At 35.5% G+C, this 24,012-nt stretch overlaps 4 protein-coding genes and 1 long non-coding RNA gene across 7 annotated transcripts; 2 read left to right on the top strand and 3 right to left on the bottom strand.

Annotated features, from left to right (window-relative positions):
- Nucleotides 1-674: 674 nt before the first annotated feature.
- Nucleotides 675-9,127, bottom strand: LOC114527271 (SCL-interrupting locus protein homolog). The gene is made up of 22 exons (XM_028548928.1): nucleotides 9,035-9,127; nucleotides 8,629-8,688; nucleotides 8,154-8,216; nucleotides 7,971-8,024; nucleotides 7,771-7,877; nucleotides 7,525-7,590; nucleotides 7,075-7,142; nucleotides 6,847-6,918; nucleotides 6,563-6,677; nucleotides 6,175-6,307; nucleotides 5,980-6,063; nucleotides 5,820-5,906; nucleotides 5,515-5,599; nucleotides 5,345-5,404; nucleotides 5,009-5,127; nucleotides 4,721-4,832; nucleotides 3,038-4,540; nucleotides 2,489-2,754; nucleotides 2,047-2,234; nucleotides 1,779-1,882; nucleotides 1,425-1,612; nucleotides 675-1,263 (listed from the first exon to the last, which is right to left on the bottom strand). The coding sequence occupies exons 2-22, from the start codon at nucleotides 8,685-8,687 to the stop codon at nucleotides 702-704; spliced, it is 4,095 nt and encodes a 1,364-aa protein (XP_028404729.1). The 5' UTR covers nucleotide 8,688; nucleotides 9,035-9,127; the 3' UTR covers nucleotides 675-701.
- LOC114527276 lies at nucleotides 5,830-8,620 on the top strand. Its single transcript, XR_003687401.1, has 3 exons — nucleotides 5,830-6,079; nucleotides 6,185-6,328; nucleotides 6,754-8,620. It is a non-coding gene; the product is annotated as an uncharacterized LOC114527276 (long non-coding RNA).
- Nucleotides 9,128-9,208: 81 nt separating the features above from the next.
- On the top strand, nucleotides 9,209-10,474 carry LOC114527274 (U6 snRNA-associated Sm-like protein LSm4). The gene is made up of 6 exons (XM_028548932.1): nucleotides 9,209-9,223; nucleotides 9,308-9,349; nucleotides 9,482-9,580; nucleotides 9,749-9,826; nucleotides 9,917-9,971; nucleotides 10,106-10,474. Exons 1-6 carry the CDS (start codon nucleotides 9,218-9,220, stop codon nucleotides 10,186-10,188), a joined length of 363 nt encoding a protein of 120 aa, XP_028404733.1. The 5' UTR covers nucleotides 9,209-9,217; the 3' UTR covers nucleotides 10,189-10,474.
- Nucleotides 10,475-10,599: 125 nt separating this feature from the next.
- LOC114527273 (F-box/WD repeat-containing protein 9-like) lies at nucleotides 10,600-14,519 on the bottom strand. Of its 2 annotated transcripts, XR_003687400.1 has the most exons (12): nucleotides 14,413-14,519; nucleotides 14,055-14,263; nucleotides 13,589-13,829; nucleotides 13,339-13,454; nucleotides 12,921-13,018; nucleotides 12,677-12,822; nucleotides 12,343-12,462; nucleotides 11,848-11,940; nucleotides 11,692-11,760; nucleotides 11,335-11,513; nucleotides 10,810-10,950; nucleotides 10,600-10,691 (listed from the first exon to the last, which is right to left on the bottom strand). XR_003687400.1 is itself a non-coding variant. In XM_028548931.1 (10 exons), the coding sequence occupies exons 2-10, from the start codon at nucleotides 14,252-14,254 to the stop codon at nucleotides 11,442-11,444; spliced, it is 1,155 nt and encodes a 384-aa protein (XP_028404732.1). In that variant the 5' UTR covers nucleotides 14,255-14,263; nucleotides 14,413-14,519; the 3' UTR covers nucleotides 11,047-11,441. The 2 variants fall into 2 exon arrangements, 1 of the variants encoding a protein (XP_028404732.1); XM_028548931.1 differs by lacking the exons at nucleotides 10,600-10,691; nucleotides 10,810-10,950 and having other exon boundaries at nucleotides 11,047-11,513.
- A 142-nt stretch (nucleotides 14,520-14,661) lies between these two features.
- On the bottom strand, nucleotides 14,662-24,009 carry LOC114527272 (actin cytoskeleton-regulatory complex protein pan1-like). 2 transcript variants are annotated; one of them, XM_028548929.1, is made up of 16 exons: nucleotides 23,833-24,009; nucleotides 23,497-23,631; nucleotides 23,287-23,350; nucleotides 21,445-21,674; nucleotides 21,130-21,193; nucleotides 20,967-21,052; nucleotides 20,848-20,897; nucleotides 20,559-20,742; nucleotides 20,394-20,455; nucleotides 17,866-20,202; nucleotides 17,452-17,546; nucleotides 17,281-17,326; nucleotides 16,528-16,737; nucleotides 15,779-15,856; nucleotides 15,268-15,297; nucleotides 14,662-15,087 (listed from the first exon to the last, which is right to left on the bottom strand). In XM_028548929.1, the coding sequence occupies exons 2-16, from the start codon at nucleotides 23,567-23,569 to the stop codon at nucleotides 15,013-15,015; spliced, it is 3,684 nt and encodes a 1,227-aa protein (XP_028404730.1). In that variant the 5' UTR covers nucleotides 23,570-23,631; nucleotides 23,833-24,009; the 3' UTR covers nucleotides 14,662-15,012. The 2 variants fall into 2 exon arrangements, with proteins under 2 accessions (XP_028404730.1, XP_028404731.1); XM_028548930.1 differs by lacking the exon at nucleotides 16,528-16,737 and having other exon boundaries at nucleotides 14,664-15,087.
- Nucleotides 24,010-24,012: the final 3 nt, after the last annotated feature.

Raw genomic sequence — 24,012 nt, 5'->3', positions numbered from 1 at the left:
AGTTGGAGAAAGAAAAGTAGTTGGGGTGTGCCATTTTCCTGGTTTATCTTAAACTTCGCGTAGAAATAAGACTTCAAAATAAAAGCTACACACGAGAGAAAAAATATAAAATGCCTAAAGGTACTTTCTACTCAAGTTCGCGGATTGGTTCTCCAGATTTAAAATGGCACAAATTTTGTTTCTTTTAGATTTTTTGTGAAAAGAATTCCTATTCCTTCAAACTATAATATTGTGTTTGATATGCAGAGAATCCAAGATTTGGCTGGTTTTTTGAAGACACAGGGCGACAGCCGTTGAAAGACTAAATAGAGTTTTAACCTGCATCTGAACGGGCCTTATATTCTTATATAATATCAAGATTTGGTCGATTTTTTAATGATAAAAGGCGACAAACAGTCGTAAAATCACCTTATTAAATGATAAACACAATAATGACAGTATTGGCAAATGTATTGTCTATTGCTGCAATAAATTATCGACATGTACGTACGAAGACTGCAATTCTGACACAATTCTAACGCTCAATCAATTGTGTATAAAACTGTACGAATTGATATATAAATGCACGACAAATATACGATCAAATATATGATACGATTTAATATTTGAAACAGCTATAACAATGCATCAACGATCGATATTAGTTTATTTAAGTTATTTCAATTATACATTGTTTACAAATCTGACTGAAATTGAGAATATCAAAATAATTTAGGTAGGTTTTTTAGTCTTTTAATGTCCAATATATGACTGGATCCTTCAGAATGGTGACGAACAGGCGAGGAGAAAGGCGGTTTGCATGGCTGAACAGACGCGCCTGTTGCGGAAACAGCCACTTCTGATTGAGACACACGCTTATCATCTTCCTGTCCAGCGAAAGAAACATGCTCTTCAACAAGATTATATTTAGCCAAATAATTTTTCGTACAAAATGATAAATTATTCCACGTAAAATCAACTTCACGTAAGCCTCGTCTTGCGAGTGACCTGGGTTCTTGATCACTTGGTAAACTACCAAAGCGAACAGATCGAGTGTAGGACCTTTTCACAGCCGCAGAACCAGATGGACGGAGTTCGCTTTGAAACTGTTTTAGTTCTTCATCAGAAAGATACTTTAGAGCAACCTTATCAATACAAGTGACCTCATCAAAGGTATCGTCGACAGACATTGAAACGTAATTCAGTCTTGGATGTTCAGGGGTAAAACTGGTGGACAAGGATCTTTGGCGGCTTGAAAATACACTGGACGACTCAACTTGCAAACTAAAAAAAATATTACTCTCATTATCCAGGAATAAATACATAGGTTGAGTGAGGAGCCATGCAATGCATTATGTTACTAAACGATGCTCTCACGCTGTTCCTTCGTTGTGGAACGCATTTGGAACGCATGCAGAACAATAGGCCGGGTATAATAAACGAACCTTGTCCGTGATTGCCGAGTTTCATCTTGCCCGGAATGCTTGATTTTCTCAAGTTGTCTTAAAGTGGCTTTCACAACAACTTCTGCCGTGGGGACATTGGGGGACCGCGAGGAGTGCGCTTCTTTCACTGCCGTTTCCTCTTGTATGACATTTGTCACTTGTTCAGATAATAGATCTCTTACCTGACACTAAATGTTTTAGAAATCAGTTAATCAATGTACAATCAATAAATTGTGTTAAAATTCGAGCACAGATATACCAATACTACACAACATAATGCGAAGGTATTTAACTATGTAGAAGAATACTTTAACTAACATGCATAAAGGGACATAGTGTTTGTTAAGCTCATACCAACATTTTCTCGTAAAACTCTCGCCCTTTGACGGGAAGATCGTTTCCAATCGCTAGCTCGTCTGTCTGTGACATTGTGTGGTTGGTAGTACCGCCTTCACCGCCTGTAGATGAAGAGGGTAATGATGTACGAGGGTAAAATGGTAGATTAAATCATTATGTACAAATAAAATGAGGACTAATGGTATATTACAATGTCCTAACACACGAAATCCCACTAACAACCACCAATACAATTGTAATCATAAACCTTTCCAATAATACTTACTATTTATACAAGGAGAGAACACATCACTGATTTCCGGAGTTGAACTACAACAAGTGGAGTCCAGTTCAACATCGACTTGAGACAAATTTATGAAACTTTCTGTTTTCTCAGGAGTAGGGAAGACGTCAGGTTGTTTCGATGGTTCAACCTTATCCCCAACGCATTGTTTATCTTCGTCTGATACTGGCCTAGATTTTAAACGCAAAATGTGAATCACTATAAAAGTGTTACACAGTCTGTCCGAATGTGTGGTACCGAAGCTAGAAACTAACATTTACGGCAAGATATTTTAGAGGCTCACTGATATGACATGGAATAAGAAAATAGCATTTCTCTCATCATCATCAATTAAGTTCTCTCTCAATTATTATTAAGTGGAAATATCAATAAGTGGAGATGGAAGCGTTTCTCTGTTTCTAGTACGCTTGTATTTTCATCTCACCTTTCATTATCACTGCTACCACTGCATTTCTCAAAAGAACTGGTACTATCTTTAGGACACTCCCATAACAGACTAGCACCAGTGTTTACACCTATGGTAACTCTTTCAGGTTCTTGCACCGCTTGAGAAGATTCTCGTCTTTCATGGGATGCTGGATTGGAAATACTTTCATTGGCAGAGACTGGCGTAGAAGCTGGAGTTAAAGGAAGTAAAGCGCTATCGTTCTCGGAAGAAATCACTTCTTTCATCCTTAACAACGAACGAACCTACAGATAAACCAAGGACATATGTATAAATACCACATATATAAACAAGCTCATATAATACTCAAATAGTTTCACAATAAATTGCCGCGGGTTCAAGAACGATATCCATCCAGTTTCCAGATCTCGCGCTCATATATTAGCCAATCAGCGCTCAGAAGGGCAGTCAAAATATAAATCCATTTCGATTACATCTTTTTTTGTTCTTCATTAGAACTAGTCGAAATTTTGTGAATGTCTTGTTATAAGAACAATAGCTTTGAGCTGGACGTAAAAATTAACACACCTGTTCTTGCAACACTCTGATCATTTCTTCCTGTCTTTTCACTTGATCTTCCAGTTCTTTATTACTTAAGACATTCTCATTTTGTTGTTTACCACTTTTGTCAGCATTCACAAGTTGAGAAGAAACAGTCCTCGATGGGTGCGTATCATTTTGGCATTTGTTGGGAGATTGCTGTTGAGTAAAATTTTCTGAATTTATATCTGAAGATCTTTGCGGCAACGAGTCTCGATGTATAGCTGACGTTTCCTCTCCTGCGGTGTTCTTGCGTGTGTCGTCAGAACTTCGTTGAACACCAGGATGTAAGAGGAGGGACGGTGTCGTGTGATCATATTTCGTCCGATCAGGTTGACCATTAGGATACTGAAAATTTCTGTCCGAATGTGTGTTCGATGTATCATCCGATTTGGAGAACATGACTTGTTGATTGACAACATTGTTGACATGACGTAATTCTTGGTTTGATTGACTGTCTAATTGGTTGGAACTTCGCCTTTGAATGAGGTCTTTTGATACACCATCTACATTCTTTCTGACATCAGAGATTCGTCTTTGAGTTGTATCATGGTTGTTGCATGGTTGAATTGATTCATCACTGAAAGCTTGATGACGAGCATCTTTGTCAGTTGGTTGACAATCTTCAGCACAATTAGTTCGCGGTCTTTGACCAGACTGCGACGGCAAAACACGTTGCATATTGTTAGAAATTTTCGGTGAGTTCTGGCAAGCAACTACATTGCTTTCGTTTCTCATGTGATCATTTCCAAGGGAGTGTTTGTGGTTATAATCATTGCAGAAATGGCTCTCTGGAGTTTCCTTTGTATCCACATATGAGTAGGAAGGGGCATCACGAGGTGCATCTAGATTACTTGGAGATGGTGGACATTTTACTTCTGAAGAATCTAAAGAGACATCGTTGTCGACATCAGACAGAGCAAGAGATGAAAGAGAGTTTGTTCGTGATCGATGAGAGTCCTCTGGCAATTGAGGCATAAATGACTGTGCATCATCACTATAGTATCGTTTTCTTGTTAAAACCTGAGTGAAATCTCCTGGTATTCTAGGATTAGAGGACTTTTGAGCAGATGTTTTTCCTTTGTGATCACCGATAGATTGTCTTTGGGTATCTTTAAATCTGTGAAGCCCAGACGTTTTTCCTGTACCCGCACGAAGAACATTTTTTGATGTTAATGGAGTGTTTTCTTTGTCTTCATTTTTTCTATTTACTTGACTTGTAGCGGTCCCAATTGGCTTAGCACTGTTCATACGATCGTTGCCTTGATTCTTAGGTGTAACTTGTTTGAATGGTTGTCTAGAAATTTTGTAACTGCTAGAGTTGTTTAACATCGGTTTCGTGGCGTTCGGCGTTTGCTTAAAACGTGGCGCTAGCTGCGCACTGTTTCCTTTTGTTCGTTGAGAATTTTTATTCCCGCCGGAGTTATTTGACCCCTCGTCAAAACTCAGGGACAAAGATTCTTCTGGAGCAGGAGTATTCGGTGTTTTCACCTAAAATGACAGTTTAATCTTCAAGTTTTGTGACGTAATATGTAGTTTTAACAGACTATGTACAACACTTCAAGCCACTAAATACTTGATAAAAAGGCAAACTTAAGAAAACGTATTGATACTTGATATTGTTTTAAAAGTGTATAATATAAGCCGAAGTATTTCATTCACATTACTTGCCTGAGTAGGACTGGGACGAGGCGAAGGAGAGGGTCGTGGACTCTCGTCGTTTTTAACAGATGAATTTGAAGAACTGTTGTTGAGATCGACTTCTTTATTCTGTTCAACGTCTCTAATAATACATCATGCACGACGTCAAACAACAAACTGCAAGCACCGTAACTAGTACGTCATGTTTAATTGAAGCGCAGTTCTTTGTTTATATTTTAATGCACTGTAGTGTACTAGCATTAAGAATGCATGCATTCATTCATGCAGTTATTCTGCATGTAAAAGAGAAAATCATACTTCAAGATATTTCTATCTTCTTTCCACTCCGTAATTGCTTCATCAAACAAGACTTTATTCATTCCATTAGAACAAAGAGAAAGATGAAAACACAGTGGGTCTTTAGAGATACAATCATCCTGTAGAAAGATGATGATCATCGTAAAAAAACTGGAATTAAACATTTAAGTTTACAACCTAGGGTTTACTTTTTGGCAAGGGGAAATCCTCAAAGCTACAAGGAACGTTATTCAACCTATTAAACCCAGTCTTGCATCCATACAACGAGTACTTTGCAAGACGAATAAATGACTACGAAGATAATATAACATATTACAAGAAAAAACATTGCAGTACTAGATCTATATGTAGATTTTCCTTGCAGGTGAGAAGCTCAAAATCCAACTTTTCTTCATTCTAAAAATAAAATCCGGAATGTAATAGTGAAGTTAATCATATCTATAGCGGTATACTGTTGCAGTTATTCAGTACACACCTTTCCATGTGTTATATATATATATACTTACATCTGAAAAACATTCCCAGAAATCAGGTATTTTTTGCATAATAGAGTAATGAAGTAGGAGAAAGCTACCACAGGAATGCAACACCCTGAAATTAATGGAGAAGAGTGCTGAGAGCCCTTTTGTATAACTGTAAAGAATATGCAGAGTTTGGGTAAAAAGAAAAATGGAATAGAAACATGGGACGTCTCTGGAAATGTTGCGAAATATGAAACTGCCCAATGGCTGAATTTTGGCTGACGACTTTCTCATATTCAAGTTCAGTAACATGTTTGTATTATATCACATGAACCAATCATAATGCAGACCTTTCCTTGATCTCTTTGCAATTCAAATATCGGAGGCAGGCAGCCCAGACATAAGAATGATGAACATTCTGTACTCCTGAAACCCATCTATATGAAGAAAACATGCAGTCGATTAGTCGATTGAGCACAAAGTTGAATGAAATTTTTGCTAAACACTTACATCCCAATCAAAGGAAGATTATAGATTTTAGGATCGGATTCAAGTAGCAACAACAACTTTCTTGTTTGATCCATCGTCACATATCTATAAGAGAAACACGGTAAGGATGTGTCTTCTCAACACTTACAGAGAAATTGTGGAAATTGCATACCTGCATGTACCAATGTTCTATTCTAATCAAGTATTGAAACTAACCCCATTTTAGGAGTCCCTTCGACATCGCTTAGTCTCAGTGGTCCGGCTAAATTTCGTGCCAAGGTCGTTTGGATTATGGGGAGAGGTGCAATTGGTCGTGCCTGAATTTTTGAATCAGGTACTATCGCACCACCTGGAAGCAGATAAATAGTAGGTAAATATATAGATAGAAAGTAGAACACGGGCAATCTTATAAATAGTCTGCGGCGTTCAGGACTTCGGGGTTGTTCGCAGCTTATGTGGTACCTGCTGCACGTGCTATCTGCAATGGAATCACTTGTGTACCCTGCGTTCTCCCATGCGCTAATATATTGCGCTCTACAACAGCCTTATTTGAAATGAAAGTTATATATCTTATCCAGAAGCCGTATGCATTAAATTAACTTACAGTGTAGGTTTATGATAAGTTCGTCTTGTTCCCTGCAACAGTAGAGATTTGCCTTCAACGATACTAGATGTGATAAAGTCATCATGTCTTTGCCACAAATTTTACCCTCCATAACCTAGTAAAACACAACCATAAAATAGAGATGCAGATGTTTACCAACAATTAAGCCTCATTGTCTACAAATTTGACAGATTTTTAGCACACTGATCTATACATTACCAAATCTTGGAGAACCAGTAACTTGGTTGAATGAAGGCAAAAGAATTAGCAGAATAATTTCAAACCTGGATTGCTTGGGCAAATTCATCTCTTGTATGGCTGATGGAATCATCTGAGATTTGTATTTCATTCTTAACCTATAGTAAATACAATATCAATTTTTTCACAGAACACTGTATGGACTATGGACAAATCATTTGATGGAGTGTTTTCACAGATGTCAAATTTGCATTGCAAGTTACATATAATATTAAACTGATTATTTATGTTTGAAACAGAATCTAATGTCATACTGTTATTGGTATGATATGATCTCCAGGTACAACAGCTGTAGGCACTTTGGATTTTGCTACATTCTCCCCTGAATGAAAAAATGAAAAGGGTTTGGAGGAGTTTGCATTTTGAATGAGGTACTAGCTGTAAGGTTATAGTTTTATTTCTTATCATTGAAAGTATGAGATATGACTACTCTAAGGTTATAGTTTTATTTTTTAATTATCATTGAAAGGGTCAGAGAGAAGATTAAAGATTAATCATATTTGATTGACATACACTGTACATCTCATTTTATACTTGTACTCATCATTCCCTTTAACACAATTGATTTACTATATTTGAATGTTTTAAATGATGAATGATAGCCAATGCAATGAACCTGAACTAAATAATATATATTCTTTGTCTTGCACCTTTCACTATATTTCAATTTCAGGGTCTGTATAAAACATATGATCAATTCATACCTACTAGTTCTTTGATTTCCCTGCCTGGATCAAATCTATCCACTCCAAAGCAAATTCCACCTTCACCTTGATGAATGGGTACACAATTAGCAGTGCATTAATTAGCATATTCCCATCTTCCAAAGCAAAGTTATATTTATTCAGACTTGACATAAATGTCCCCCTAGTATAGTCATGCATGGCAGGCTATGCAGGTGATTACCCAAACAGGTTGCCAAATCTTAAATATTAGTATAATCAACTCACTTGACTTTGGGTAAATTGAACCCAAAAGAAAACTTGTCAGACGTTTGTCTTCAGCATATCTGTGCGCCAATCTCAAGCTCTTCTCAACAATGAACAACTGCACAACTCTGTTTCATGTGGTGGCAAAAAATTGAGGATGTGAGAAGGATGTTTTTCTATCTTATACATTGGTAGCACTTTGGCATTTTTTATACACTCACTGTTTGTCCAAGATAAGTGCCAGGGTTTCAAAATCTCCAACAGGTTTACTTTCCCTAATAGAAGCAAAATTAGGAAATTAAAATGTTTTTAGTTAATACAGAGATGAAATGTATAGAGTGTAATGTGTTATGGAATCACAAAAAACCACAAGCTTTGTAAAGTATTTATGAACATCTCTTTACCAAAGTACATTTCTCGTTGATGGGAACTTGATGGGCACAACAGCATTTGGCTTTTGTGCTTGGCTAAAAACAGAAAAAATATAGTGAAACAGGTTCATAAGATGTATGTATTAAGTATATAGCAATAGAATGCAGGTGGTATTTTAGACTTTAAACATGGTTCAGGTTTAGTCATCAAGTAGAGACCCCTGTCTACGCCTATGGTACTCTGGAAACATATATCCCATCTGGAAAATTTTGAGATCTACATAGAGTATTACAATACATAAAGACGTGACCTTGCAATGACCGTGCCAGCCTCACAAGTAGTTTCTTCTAATGAGGGTAAGAAAAAAAGGGGAGAAAGCCACTCCTGTTTATAGGCTCCATGATATTCTAGGTCCCATGCATATAGTATGTATAAAGCTCTGCCAGACAGAATTGCCAAGCCCTGCACACACAGTTTAATTAACTAGCCTGTTTCATCCAATCATACCTCCTATTTTTTCTCAAAGGGAAGTATGCTGATTGCTTTTCTGTTTCCATACTTGTCATCCTTAAATTAAAACAATAAAAGCCAATGGTGCAATTAATTATTGTTAATAGGCATATTTTGATAGCAATATATATGTATGTATTTGAAAATTGCAGTGGAAATTGAACCATCTAAAAATGGATCGGTTTTCAGAAAAAACGTCTAGGTTAATTGTTTAAAATAATCCCCCATAAGTCATACAAGTTTACAGACAGGCAGCCATTTCAAACGAAAAATAAATCGTCAAGGTTTTTATATTATCTTAATTTTTTTGGTCTTTTATATATAAAGTTGACTATCGACCAACAGGATAAGTTTGACAATAAATACAATCGAACTGTCAGACGCATTTTTCTTTTATACTTACTAAATAGACGAATAAATTTAACAAAAATCTTGGATCGATATCATCACATATTGCACCATTGAACAACCACCAACAGTCTTCAACTTTCGCGCGCTTTGTGATTGCTAAGGGGGGTCTGAGGGGTATTTCAGGGATAATAGAGGTATGAGAGGGTTTGAGAGGGATAAGCACAGTTTTTTCAAAATGGTGGTAAGTGCTCGTGATAATTTTCTACATTTTGTCATTGTATTTTTTCTTATTTACCATAAAAATATTTCCTTAAAATACCTTTAGCTCCCTTTATCACTCCTGAGGGCAGCTCAGAATCACCCTATGGTATGTTATATTTGATTAAAGACTGAAAAAATGTGTAAAATCACTAAACGTTTTTGCAAAACTATTTTTTAACCCATCACAAGTTTTACCTTTTTTACATGTATACTCACGTAATGAAAAATTCTAAAATAGCTTGTTGAGTTGAAAAATGGTGAAACATACAACGGTCATTTAGTCAGCTGCGACAACTGGATGAATATCAATCTCAGGGAAGTTATTTGTACATCCAGAGTAAGTTGTTCCACATGTAATTATCCATGTACCCGCGTCTGCTAAATACGTACAATATAATAAAAAAAATGCCCCCTAGGCAAAAAGGCTGTGTAATGGTCTTCAACGAGTAAATTACCAATGGAAATAGCAAGCTATATTCTAACTGATCAACTAAATGTGTTTCAGGATGGAGATAGATTTTGGAGAATACCTGAGTGTTATGTGCGAGGAAGTAATATCAAATATTTGAGAATACCAGATGAGGTGAGATCAAAACAGTTTTTTACAATCACCTTTTATTTTAATCACAGTTTATATATAAAACAATTTTGAAAGTGATCTTTCTTTTCCAAGGTAATTGACATGGTGAAGGAGGATATTTCAAAAAACAAAGGAAGAGGACGACCAGGTACTCCTTTGTGATTGTTTACTGAACTTCTTTTTAGAAACCACTGTCAGTATTGTATTTCTTTTTAAACCTATACTGACTGTTTTTACCACAGCATTTATTATGTTATAATGAAATAACCTTTTGCTGAACAGGTCGCGGTCGTGGAGGTGGACGAGGTGGAGGAAGAGGACGTGGAAAACCAAGAAAAGATCAAGAAGCTGGTGGAGAAAGATAAAAATAACTTTTCGTTTGCTGTTAGATGTAGCTCATTGTTAGTGTACAAAAAACCATAGCTTTTGTAGAAGCCATGTATTCTAATATTAAAAACCTTGTGTGTTTTGTTGTGTCTCCTCATTGAGCAGAATTACACTAATCCAGTATATATATACAGTGAGAATTTGTTGTAGAAATTTTTAAAGCTCTGCTTTGCTTTGTTGCCTATCAGCTTTATCAGACCTGAGCTCATCTTGATGTAATTGACAGAAAAATGTAGTCTATTCTTTAAATATAAATCTATGATCATATCATCACTTCATTTTTATTTTAAATTGCTGTAGTTTTTCAAACAAGTATTGCACATATGTCCATGGCATATATTCATCAGCTTCTCAGTCTCATTAAACTGGGGACCTTGTTATTTTTACAGTAGCCACGTTAGTGGTTCCTCCAGTACATTGGCACTCAAACATCAATAGTACAGGACCAGTGGCACCACAACCACCAATGATGATATCTTTTCTAAATAGTGAATAATTGTGATTTATCATATTATCCCACACTTCTCTGCCTCTATCACCGACCCCAAGCTTGTTAGTTCCCACATTCGGATTGCTGAACGCAAATGTTACCAACGTACCATTCATTTGGTAATCAACAGAACCACTGCAACCCGTCATTGCCCAATCTCTCTCGTAACATAAAACATCAAGTTTCTCTCCAGAAGCAACGGTCTTTGGCCAAGTGTAGGTATCAGCCAGTCTACCGCTGTCAAACCAGTCTAATTTGAAATGCATGGCGACTTCAGAGTAATTCTCGATTATTAATCGTATGTTGTGTTCCTTAACCATCCTTGGTCAATGTTTTGCGAGTAGTATAAACAACTTTGAAAACGAAAGTGAAATGCAAGTGTGATAGAACCACTGAGCTATAATGAATAGAACATGTCACTACATGTTTGGTATCTTATTTCACTCTGAATTTATTCATTTTTGACCTAATGACCTCGTCCCAACGTTTACATCTTTCGTGCATGAATTTGTTGAACACGAGGGAACGTTTTTCAATCGCTCTAACTTGTCCGTTATACGGAATAACTTTCGTTATACACACAATATACTGCAACGTTTTTTTACAAACAATAAATAAAAGTACCAAAACGTACCAACGGCTATGTGCAACAATAAATTATGAACGGTACTTCAATAAGACACAACTGTTGTTCAAATTTAAAACTATAGACGTAAATCTATAGAGATTAAAATTTGTCCGCTATTTTACTTTCCATAATCTAATACTCCCATCACTTGAAGCAGACGCCAACATGTCACAACAGGTAGACAACTAGTAAGTAAAAAATAGTGTAATAAAATTAGTTATTCTACAGTATGTGTCATGTGATACGGAGGTTTTGTTTAGGTTACTGCATGGTGAATATATTTAATATCTTTTCATTACACAATATAGAATGGCTAAAAGATTTGAATTAAATTTCAGCAACCAAACACCCTAGATAACTTACTCTTGTTATTTCTGCCTTCCTTTGATCCAGAATAAATCTTGTCTGTGATAATACAGACGGTTCATGAACCTGTATGAAATAGAAGGAATAAACGGAGGAAAAACAAGACAATTGAATTTGGAAAATTAAAACTGAAATCTCGTCTCTTAATTTTACCTGCAGTGTTCCATCAGCAGACGCGGTAAGCAACCCTCCTTTAAACTGAACAAAATCATTCACTCTTTTTGAATGTCCAGTGTTTGGGTTTGTCTACGAGATGAAATATAACTATACAATATACCCAATATAAACTATAACAATATAACGTGTTACCACGTAAGCTACAATATAGGGGCAGATACCGTTGCCTAAGACTTTTTTGCACATTTGAGAATGCTTGCAGTTAACCCAGGCTACAATTATGATTATAGTTGATAATGAGGCATTGATGATGTTGCAGCTTTCCGCTTCTTTGACCCCATTCCTTCGAGTACACTATTCTAAACAATATTTGGTAGTCCAGGAAATACGGTATATAGCTTGAACTACCGACCTTGAACTATTCGAAACAATAACAAATCGTGCGTGTCATGCACTTTTTTCAACTTTCTAGTATCATGTCTGCTTTAATTACCACGATAAATTAATATTGTCATTCCACAAAAACAGTACCTTGATCAAATTATACGAGTTTTCAGTGGAATCAACAAAATAAATATTTTTACGACCAGCAACACGTAATAAACTGTAACCATCGTCCCAGTAATGCAATGAAAATGCCGGGGATGGAAGCTGAAACAGTGGAGAATGATTAGTTGTGATAATCCCAGACAGAGGAAATCTACGTGGTAGAACTATATGCACACAGGGCAAGGCAAATTACTTGCTAGGGAGGAATGGGGAGGTGAACGTCTAGAGGACTTAATCAGTTTACCAATGTGTACAATTAAAAGATACAGTATGCAACGTGGCCTTTTAAGGAGATGATGGAAATGATATTTCTCACCTGTAATGATTGCAAATGTTTCCCAGCTTTTCTATCAAAAATACACAACGTTTTATCTTCGCTACCAGATATAATGACGTCATCGTCAACATGCAGACAGAGCACAGAGCGTGTATGTTTCTTCAACATTTTAACAACTGAGAACGCTGAAATAAAGTTCATCAAGTTATCTATGGTGAGCTGCAAACATGATGTACATAGATGATTTAGAACAGAAAGATGTTTGCAATACTGTAGATCATACTTCGTGGGTCGATGATTCGCACGGTCTTGTCGTAGCAACCAGCAACTATCATATCATTACTTCTCCATGTCATTGAAATTGGTGGTGTGCGGAGACAACTAAAGAAGGGATCCGAAACAGATCTTAAAATATGACATCATCTCATGATAGCCTAGACTAATCTTTCAGTGGTTACTATAGTATCGTAAGCCAAATGAATACAATATTAATGTTTAATTAATTAGTCTCTGATCTTTTGTCGTTTTACATTATTTCCCAGCAATTTAATTTATAACACAATATTCAATATCAACAATAATTGACAATTGTTTTTTCTTGAAAGTCATTTTGGTTGAGTCGTTGTTGTATTTCATCCTCTCAGTGGAGTTTGGAGTTCGAATTGTTCATAACAAAGAAAACATAAACCAGATGGACTTACACGGAACTAATCGGTTCTGTCCTGTGAAGATCCCATAGCATGATGTAGCCATCCCATGAGCCTGAACAGAATTGTCCTGGTGTAATGGGATCGCTGATCAACCTCCAAATCCAACCCTGCATAATAGTAGCAATTAATTAAATTTTCTCTACTCATTTCTTTTGAAAGTAACATTTGGTTTATAACATGAACATATGAATACACAGCCCTAATTACGCTATTTTAATTAAGTTATTTAACAAAAACTTACCTCATGTCTGTTAATGACAGTGGATTGCAGTTCAGAAGGGTTCTCAACATTCTTGATGTTTTCAAGGTCTTTCACACATATACTTCTATCTCTAGAACCAGTTATCAATGTCTTGCCAGAATTCATCAACAAAACAGAGTCAATTGGAAATTCCTGACTAATTGTAAATGAATCAAACTTCATTTCATGCTCAAGCCAATGTTTATCAAATTCTTCATGTTGGTGACAAAGTTCTTTCCACCTAAAGTTCAAAGTTGTATAGTCAAACACCTGTCTGATTTGAACATGAAGACTTGAGAAAAAAGGACACATTTCCTTTGAGGGCAAATATTAATTAGGTGTATAATATTACAATGTAATTAGATTTGAAGCCATTAAAGGTCGCGAAAGCCATTTTCAGTGGTCCACCTTCAAACATGTCATAATAAGTAAGATACTAGACAGTTTAGGACACATTTTAACATACCTTGGTGAAATGTAACCTGAATCACTATTTGTAACCCTCTTTGGCCAAATTTTACCAAACCTTGTCTTCCATGTTGTTTCAGGTGTAATAATGTAATAAAACAATTTACATACACATGCTACTGTGTTTAATACAAATTTTGTTCTGAGATATAAGAATATTGTAAGAAGTACTTCTGGTGGTAGATCAATTAGATTCATCTTTTTTCACTATATGAAAGGGATAAAAGGAAATGATAAATTGATAATCAGATTCTGCATCTCTATTAGTTGAATGCATTCTAGCCAAACATTTCCTTAATATTTCTCTAAAAATTTAAACCATTTAACTATGGTTTGAATCTAACTGCTGAACCTACTTTCAGAAAAGATCTCACAAAGGCACGAGAAGGCTAAATCCTAGATTTCCAAATGGATTTTCCACAAGTGCGGCAAAATCAAATCCAGTGGCCATATTGGATTTTACCGCGCAGACCACTGAACTATATAATGTACCCAGTAAACTGAACATGGATGATAGAAATAGATTACAATTTACAATTACAAATCCTAACGTCCGTTGGCCGTTACACCTTGATTTAATGGTTGAATTAGATATATAAAACAGATTGTTTAAGGTTCTTTTTTGTTTAAAGTCCGTAACTACAACCAATAGACAATGATGTTACAAACATCACATCCTTGTAGAGCTTTATTTTAAGGTATTAGACTGACAATAAAAACTGCGACTTTTAACCTATAAAGACTGTTCTTAAGTCGCAGAGTGCACTAAGCCTTGTTTTCATTTGATGATTACTTGTCGCTATAACGTAAATGAGTGTCATTACATTTGCACTCAGATTTGCACTCACTCACTTAATTAAACAAGAGAGAGGTAAAGACCAAATGGAAACTAGGCTTTATATATGTTGTTTTAGACTACTATAACTGCACCAGTGTCGAATATATTTTAATATTGTTTAACCAGTGTTTTGTTGGTTTGAAACATGTTTCCATGCATGAGCCAGGTCGGATTTACGTTTGGGTGCATTATCCTACAAATGACAACAAAAAGCAAAAAGATAAATTAACAGAAGTAATCGTTTCTACCAATACTCTCGGCAATATTTACAGTAATTCATGCCTTTCATGGTTTACATCGATTTGTTTTCATTATATTATATTTATACCACCCATGAACCAACTGACGTAAAAACCAACAATCACCACTGTACCTTAATGATAGTTTTCTGATCGAACCTTTTCTGCAAAATAAAATGAGTTTAGACTTTAGTGATTGTTGTAGCTAGCAGTTTTAACGAGTATAGTTGCCGAGAAGATAACGTAAACTAGTGACTGGTACAGCACGGTTAGATTTGCCTTTTGTAGACAGCAAGCCAATAATAGAGTCCCAAGAATTTTAGAATGATGAAAACCAATTTTATGGTTTATAAGCGTTATGAATATAATGCACTTCTTGACTTTGGAAAGCCATTTTATAAAAAAGTCCTCTACTAGCCTGGCTAATGAAATAACCTGAGAATTACTTCTCAGCCAACTAATTATAAAATGCTTGGAGACATTTATTTATTCTGCTGACGTTATGCTAGGCCAGATTCACACTTTGTAAGTTTGTCTATCTATCGAAAAATATTACAATGGATCCCCGATTCTTAGGAGCTAGTCTAAATCAGGCCTAAATGATATTGATTTACGCACATTATTCAGTCTTACTTATTTACGTACATCGTCTAGTTCGCGACTGTGCGATGTGATCGAATTTTCTGCTCGAGAATTCACTTTAAGTGTTGTCGACTCTTCTTCCTAAAAGCGAGTAAAAAACAACTGGAGTGAGACAGAATGCAGTCACAAAAGTACAAGGAGGGATAAAATAGGAACTTCTAATCTGATAAACTGAATGATTATGAACTCTGTTGTTTGAAAAGCAGATGAAGAAAAGGAAAATTACTAAAAACTACAATATAGCTACCAAATAAATTATACCTTTTAAGGCCTAGACAAAATTGTAGGAGGTCAGTACAAGCCAGATAATCAAAGCATGAAGAAGTAAAGAAGTAACGATTGTCATAAAGATCTCTTCACCCATAGATACATAATCTATAATCTACTACATATAGGCAGTGCACTTGTTTCGTTAGCTTGGATGTTATTATTAGTTCATTGTTAGTGATTAACTGACAAAATATTAAATGCATGTAAAACAAAAATGAATACTATTTATTCTGAAGAGCATTCTGAAGTGCGATAGAGTATTCTGAATCTGATTCTCTCAATTATATACCCTGTAATATACTCACATGTTTCAAACAAACGTAATTATTAGTTCGAAAAAAAAGTTAGTAAATATTAGCCAATTAGTAGTCGGTTAGTTTGAAATAGTCAATCTTTTATCTAGTGTAATCAGGTTAGTCATTCGAAATTTTAGTTGGTTATTTTCACAAGAACTGAAAAATAGCGAAAGAAAAGATCTTAACTGATTTTTCAATACTCCACGCGTTATCTTGGCTGAAAAAACTCGGAACAGACAATCGCTTGTAAGATTTGATCAGCTTCTTAACTTTCCCAGCTTGTTTTGCAAATATTTCTTTTTCTTCCGAAATGTCTTTGGAACTATTACTTCTCACAATATCAGCAGAGGTCGTAATTGGTGCAGTGACTGGTGTTCGTGCCTGGCTAACTTTTTTCTAATGTTTGAAAATGTTTACAAGAAAACGTTGATCAAGAACATCAAGAGACATAGATATATTGATTTTACAGCTGATTGTTTTAATTCAAGCCAACCATTTAACTTTATGCAACATGCTAGCTTAAATTAAATCAAGACAAAAATAATCATAAGTATAATGAATGTAAAAATGAAACAAGGTTTGTGATTACTTTAGCTATATAATATTCTTGTATGTTTGCATGGCTTGTAGGTACACCACGTAAGTATTTAATATTGCAAAGCTTTCGGTCCGTTAACCCGGGCCTTCATCAGTGCAATAACCTTCTTAACTATTAACATAATAACCTTCTTCTTTTTCGGGCCTTCATCAGCGTTAGCCCGGGCCTTCATCATCAATTCCACTGATGACGGCCAGGGTTAACGGACCGAAAGCTTTGCTTTATTAAATACTTACGTGGTGTATATGCAAACTAATTTATTTAGCTATATAGTAATACTACACGACAATAACATGCAAATATTTGAAAAATCAGGTGACAAACAGCGATGTTCACTCTACCTGAGCACTGATTTCTTGTCTTAACCTGACCGTCTCAGATTCTCGCCTTTCAAAAACCAAGAAAACAATGTCCACATTTCAACACAGGCATCGAATTTGAAATCCTTGAAATTGTTTTCGATAAAAAAACAGAAGTTACTATTTATAAAATCACTAAAGCAAATGACAAACCTCTTGTCTTCCTCCAAAACATCTATGAAAGAATCCCACTCAGTTTTTAACGTGTTCACGAGAGAACGACGATGCGGATGAGATGATGTCTTAACCTTAATAACAGCAACGTGCAGTTAGAATATGTATGGAAAAAACATCAAACATTCCATGCATCAAAGAAAATCAATAGAAGAATTCATTAACGACGCATGCAATAGAAGAATTAGGCTTCATCATAATCATGCAATTCATAAATGGTCTAGAAAATTTAGCACATTGCAAAAGGTAAAAGCTAAAATAAGTTAAAAATTTGCCTATGACCAACTTGCATGCATACAGTTCCCTAAAAATAAAACGTATAGAGCGAAGATTTTTGCACGTTTCTAGACCATGTCGAAATTACTGCTCTATTTAACAACAAGCGTTCCAAACCTTTTTCTTTTCCAAATTATCCCAGTCATTACCACTTCGACTTTCATTGTCTGTTTCAGTTTCTGAAAACAGTTGTTCGACATTTTCTACAGTGTAACTTGATTCTCGTTCGAGACTTGAACGAAGTTTGTTCATATTTTCATGTTCTTTCTTCACTTCCTGTTCTCGTTGAAACTGTTTCACCGACTCCTCATCCACGAGATCCCCGACACTTGACGAGTCAACATTCTGAGAAAGCAAGGAATCATCGATAATTTGATGAACAGGTTTGTTAAACATCCCACCATAATGTGATTTAGGTCGAGCGTTTCTGTTCACACTTTCCCGCTTCTGGACCTGTTGCTCTGTTTGAACTTTTCTCATAAACAATTCTCGATTTGACTTGAAGTTTTCTCGTCGCAATTCATCTGCTTTTCTCTCGTCTTCCTTGTTCGTTTCACTATTTTGTCGGCCATGCTTTATAGCCGCATAATCATCCTGGTTCAAGGTTTGTTTATTTGCCTCAACAACACCTTTGTATCCCGACCTGTTGGTTTGAAGCAACGCACTCTTCTGAGAAGTATTTGAAGAATGCGTTTCTTCCAACTTGTTATATCCAGGCAACGATTGCGATTTGTTAGACGAAGCAAGGCTTGAATTAAATCTTCCAGCAGTGGTCTGAACTGAACCACTTGCCTCACGTTTCGAGAGGCTTTTAAATGCCTTAGCTTTATCCTCTTCCTCTGTAGTGACCCGCTCCTTTAATCTTTTAAGGTTTTCCAAAAACGTTTGCTTACGTTGTTTTGCTGCTTCTTGTTCTTCTCGTTGTTTTGCTTCTTCTTCTAATCTTCGTTCTTTCGCTGCTTGCAATATTTCCTCACGTTGTCGTTCTAATTCGGCTTCAGTTTTTCTTTTAGCCGCTAAAGCTTCAGCTAGTCTTCTTTTCTCCTCCTCGTTTTCTTTTTCTTGTTTCTTCGCTTGTTTCGACCAAGGGTCATGGGATGCAGAGCTTGCTGCGTGCTTGTTGATTAATCTATGTTCATTTGTGTTAACTTCATTACTTTGTTTATTTTCAACGTTTCCGTACACTTGATGTTCTTCATTTGAGGTGAAATGATTTGTATTTAGTTCGCGTTGTTTCTTTTCATACAATTGTTGTCGTTTCTTCTCCAAATATTTTATCCTCTCAAGCAAACGTTGCTCTTTATCCTCAGCTTCACGGCGTCTTTCTCCTTCTTCCTTGTCAATTTCCTCTTTGTTGTTGATATCATTACGAGACTCCGTTCCATTTGAATGCATTATATCAGTGACTTTGTCTTTACATGTTTCATTTGACTCCACTTTATTTCTATCTTGTTTGGAATCTGAGACTTTCCTATCTCTTTCGTTTACGGAAGAGTCATCCTTACGTAATGGTTCTGTGGAATAATTGGCATCGATTACATCCTTTTGCGGTTTTGTTTCTCTTTTCTCGACTTTTTTAACAAATGCACTGCTGCTAACAGAATTTTGTTCTGCATTTCTTGCAACTGGAGTACTACTTCTCGAGTTTTCATTCCTTTCATCATCTTGCGGTCGATTTTCACGGAGCTTCTTGCGTTCTTCATGCTGATTTTGTAAAAGTAGTCTCTTTTGTTCCACAATGTCGTCCTCAGCACCATCGCCACCACCACCAATATTATTGAAGTTCATTAAATTTTTTGCACGAGTGTCTTCGAATATATTATCCTTATCACTCCTCGATTCGTCATTAAGGACGACACCTCTGCCACGCCCACCTGGATCTTTCGTGACCGTGTTAATAAGAATCTCTTTATGTTTTTCTTGTTCGTTAAAATCTTCTATCTTCACGTCATTAAAATTCAAATCTATTTCTCTTTTATCTTTGTCAACAACTGTCCTTTCGAATTCATCGTAAATTGGCGGTGTCTTATAGATTGGGAGAACACGAGCTATCGGCAGTCCTCGTTCTTCGTCGGCAATTTCCTTTCGTATATCGTTTATAATATACTCAAAGTCGACCTCAAATTCCACGTCACCAATCAGTTCACTACCAATGGGATCTTCAAATATCAAGTCTTTTCCACAATATGTTCTTCTTTGAAAATAAGGCAAAATATCTGGAGTCTCTTCTTCATCATCTTCAGCTTCTGCATAACCAGTGGGAGGTTGAGCAATGAACTTTGGTTTTTCTTCACTCTCGTCCATATGCTCCCTGCTAACTGTTTCAAATATGTTGTCTAAATCGACATGAAAATTACTTTTGTCCATTTTACAACTTTCAACTGTTTCTGTGCTTCTATTCACAGGTGGTTTTTCTCCAACGTAGGAATGATAATTTGGTGAATCATCAAATATCTTAAAAAAAAGGATGATTTTCAAATTTAGAATAAAATCATGCGGGGTATGCGTGAATAACTAAATAATGCCGTGTTATTTCATTTTCCACAAACTATATGTACTTCACCATGAAAGGTGAAATGTTACTTGAGGAATATAATATAAAAAAAAATTAAAACAATTGAAACTCTTCTTTAAGCCTTACAAACCTTTTCTTCTTTTTTATGAGGTTCATTTCGGTTTTCATCCACAAAACTACAGTCGTTTTGCTCTATAAATACGATAACTGTTTGTAAATTTAAAGCGCTAAAATACTTGTTAGGTTGAATCGAATGACTAGGTAGATATGATCATTCTAAAACGATTCAACAAACCTCGAGAAAGTTGGGGAGGAACGTGTTTTCCATCGAAGAGATAACCAGTCAGCAGCTCAAGATTTGTGTTGTTGGCAGAATTATTTGAGTTGAGAAATAGATTATCTTCACTATTTTTCTGTTCCAGTAGGAGTTCCTTGTCAAATATTGAGAGCTTTTCCTTGTACTCACGAACAGTATCGTCCTATAGTTGCAAATAGAAATTTGGATTAATTAGCAGCTGCCGTTGCAACGAGCTACCATGCATTGTCATATTCATTGTCACATTGAGTAATATGTAATAACAAACCTCATTTGAGAAACAGGAAAATGGATTGACATGACCATTTAAACTCAAGCCTAAAATTATAAAGATACGTTCTTTGATTACTCTTCTTTAGAACGTTTATTCTATTATAAATTACTTACCTTCGACACAATTCTTCAGAAGATGTACAGCAATGGTAAACTCAAACAAACACAGTTTTCCATCTCTATCAAGATCAGCAATGTTCCTGATAGAAAGCAGATTGTATCATTATGTGCAATACAGTTATTGACGGAAATGCAATTAACTATATATATCACCTACCATATTCTTGAGAGAGTTGAAGATGGCAGTCCAGACTTCAAAAACATTGGTTTCACAATATTCACTGTTATAATGAGAAATCAAATATAAAAATAGTCAGTGGAACGGCAAGGCCATATAATATTTAAGAGGTATGGAGGGGGGTCTCTACACACGATCACTGGTCGTAGATCATTAGTAATAGAACATCTAGCATGTCTAATATTATTATTTACATTAATTTACAGTATAGCTAGTTACATAGATGACAGCTTTTGTACTGCATGACAAATTAACATTAGAGTGGTATTTTCATCTTAAGAGAAAAAATCTTACTTGTAAGGGCACCTTGACTAATTGTGTCTGCATTGTCAAAAATATCTTTTATACGTTGTCTGTCTTCTTGTGTCGTTTCTGGAATTAAGACCTCTTCCTTGTTTTCATCATTCACAATACTATTTTGTTTTGGGATTTCTTTTCCACTTAATTTCATTTCAATAAAATGCATTGCAAGGGAAAATTCAAAGACATCAAGCTTGTTGTCACGAGTGATGTCAGACAGTTTCCTAAACGTAAATGCAATAAACTTGAAGAAATATATTATTTACAAAAATTAAAAATAGTTATATAAAAATAGTTCTATTTTTCCAAGAGACAGACTCGATTGTTGCAATGCAGAAGCGTCATAACCTCTGCATGAAATTACCTATTCTTTAGATAGCATGAACATATGAAAATATGCTGGCTCTTTAATTAGTATGCTAAGACAGTCAGATGTCTTGGTTAATTTAGACACTATTAAATCCCAAAACAAACTGAAAAACCCGAAAATAAACTGCAAAGACTAATAATACTTCCTTCCAGTCTGAGCTTGCAATTTACCATGTTATGGATTCATTTGAGGAATAAGTGAATAACTGCACTTGACAGTAACATGGTTAGCCTGCATGAACACACAAGTGCCGGCATAAAGAAACTGGCCAGAAAAGAACTCCAACATAAATTAGTTACTAGAGAGCTAGCACATATTGCAACCCCCTGTTAGCTTTAACCAAAAAATAATGGGTAAGTATTATTACTACTCATTCCAAGATTACTGGAATAGATTACTGGAACAAATGCATTGGTTTCCCAAGAAAAGGTGTGGTTTTTAAGAGAGGAGTGCAGTTTAGATGGGAATAGTGTGTTTTTTCGAGGAATAGTGTGGTTTTCAAAGGATTATGGTGCCATGGTGTTAAGGAGTGTTGAAGCAGCACATATTAATCAGGCAACAAGGATTTAAATATAAACCATCCAGCTAGTGCCAACCTGACTGTCACAGCAGTCAGGGACATAATTAAGGTGCTGGGAAGGGTGCATATTCATATATTCATTCTACCCGACTGATTTCTTTTGATGGCGATTGCGTTTTCAAAAGGAATCTGCATATATGAATATACCCCCTCCCCAATTATCATGCTAGTTACATCCCTGGTGGCAGTATATTGAAAACGATATGTTTCACTTTCAAAAGGAAAATCAGCATTTCAACAATCCAAGAATATAAGCAGACCAGATTACTATGGATAATTGAATACATGCACCATCCAATCAATTGACTATATCGATTCCAAAACCTCAAAAATCAAACAAGCAGGTACTTGAAATATATGATCAGAACTTTAATGCTTGGAACAGAAGGTCAGTTCCAGAGGGTCAGTTCATAACGTTTTATCAGTATTTTATATACCCTTTCACAATAATCAATAATTAAAAATTGCCAAGAATGGAGAAAGTAATTTCCATCAGTTTTGGTATGCACAGAACACAAAGCAATCAGTAGGAGAGCACCTAGTTTCCATTATTCCCAATAAATAATTAGAAATGCATGATAATAAAACTTAGTAAGATACATAGCAAGCTCAGCTAGTGTACTTTGAGACATGCAATCCTAATATAAAACCTAAAGCATTTTAAACATCCAGAGTTTAAACAGTTGCGCAGGTCATTTGCCAATATACTATCAAATTATATGTGCCTGAATGGTTTCTAAAAACAATTTGATGTAGCAATTAGCCGGTAAAGAATGACTAACATAATCTCACGCATGAGATATTACTTATGAATTTTCAAAATCATAACAACGTTTGTCGATGGTTTATCGTACACAAAACATAATCGCCCTACATAATTACCTACCATATTCTTGTAAGGTCAAGAAGAGGAAGTTTTGATCTTATAAATAAAGCTCTTGCATTGTCGCCTGAAATATATGTATAAAGAGGAACTTTCAATTAACAAAGAATTTATAAAAGTTGAATTCATATTGTCAGTCAACAAGACCGTCAAGCACCTAAACGTCCATCATGTCTAAAACACACAAGTACAATGTATATACAATGTACTTACCTGACAAATAGCCATCATCCAATTTTTGACAGTAGAATAACGTTTCATATCGAATTCTGTCTCGTTCCTCCATACCAACTTGTCAGACTCAAAAGGGCAAAAGTGGCGGCCACTCCACAAATATTTACATGTGTTCTAAAAGAGATTAGATTACAAGTTTTAAACTTTGTGCAAATGTTATAAAAACCTACGTGCGAATAGTCCATAGAAACTCGAATGAGTTCAAAGCAACACAAAATAACAAATCGAAAATAATAAACATTTGACATCGAGTAGAATATTATGCCACATACAATAAATTATTAAACGCCAATATTAAATTTGTAAATTACTCACTTGTAATATTTCTACGCGAGTATTGTTATATGATATCTTGAATGGCACTCGGGAATATCGGTCTGTTGTACTAAAAATCTTCCATGCTATTTTTTGACTATTTCATAATCATATGAACGATATGAATGCGGATTGATTTTCCAATTCTTTTACATATAACTATGGTGATCCTTTTGGAAC

Source organism: Dendronephthya gigantea, unplaced genomic scaffold (genome assembly GCF_004324835.1).
Source record: "Dendronephthya gigantea isolate DGI-Jeju-01 unplaced genomic scaffold, DenGig_1.0 000043F, whole genome shotgun sequence".
NCBI lineage: Eukaryota > Metazoa > Cnidaria > Anthozoa > Malacalcyonacea > Nephtheidae > Dendronephthya > Dendronephthya gigantea.
The sequence above is the reverse complement of the archived record's forward strand: the minus strand, read 5'-3'. Positions and strand labels throughout refer to the sequence as shown.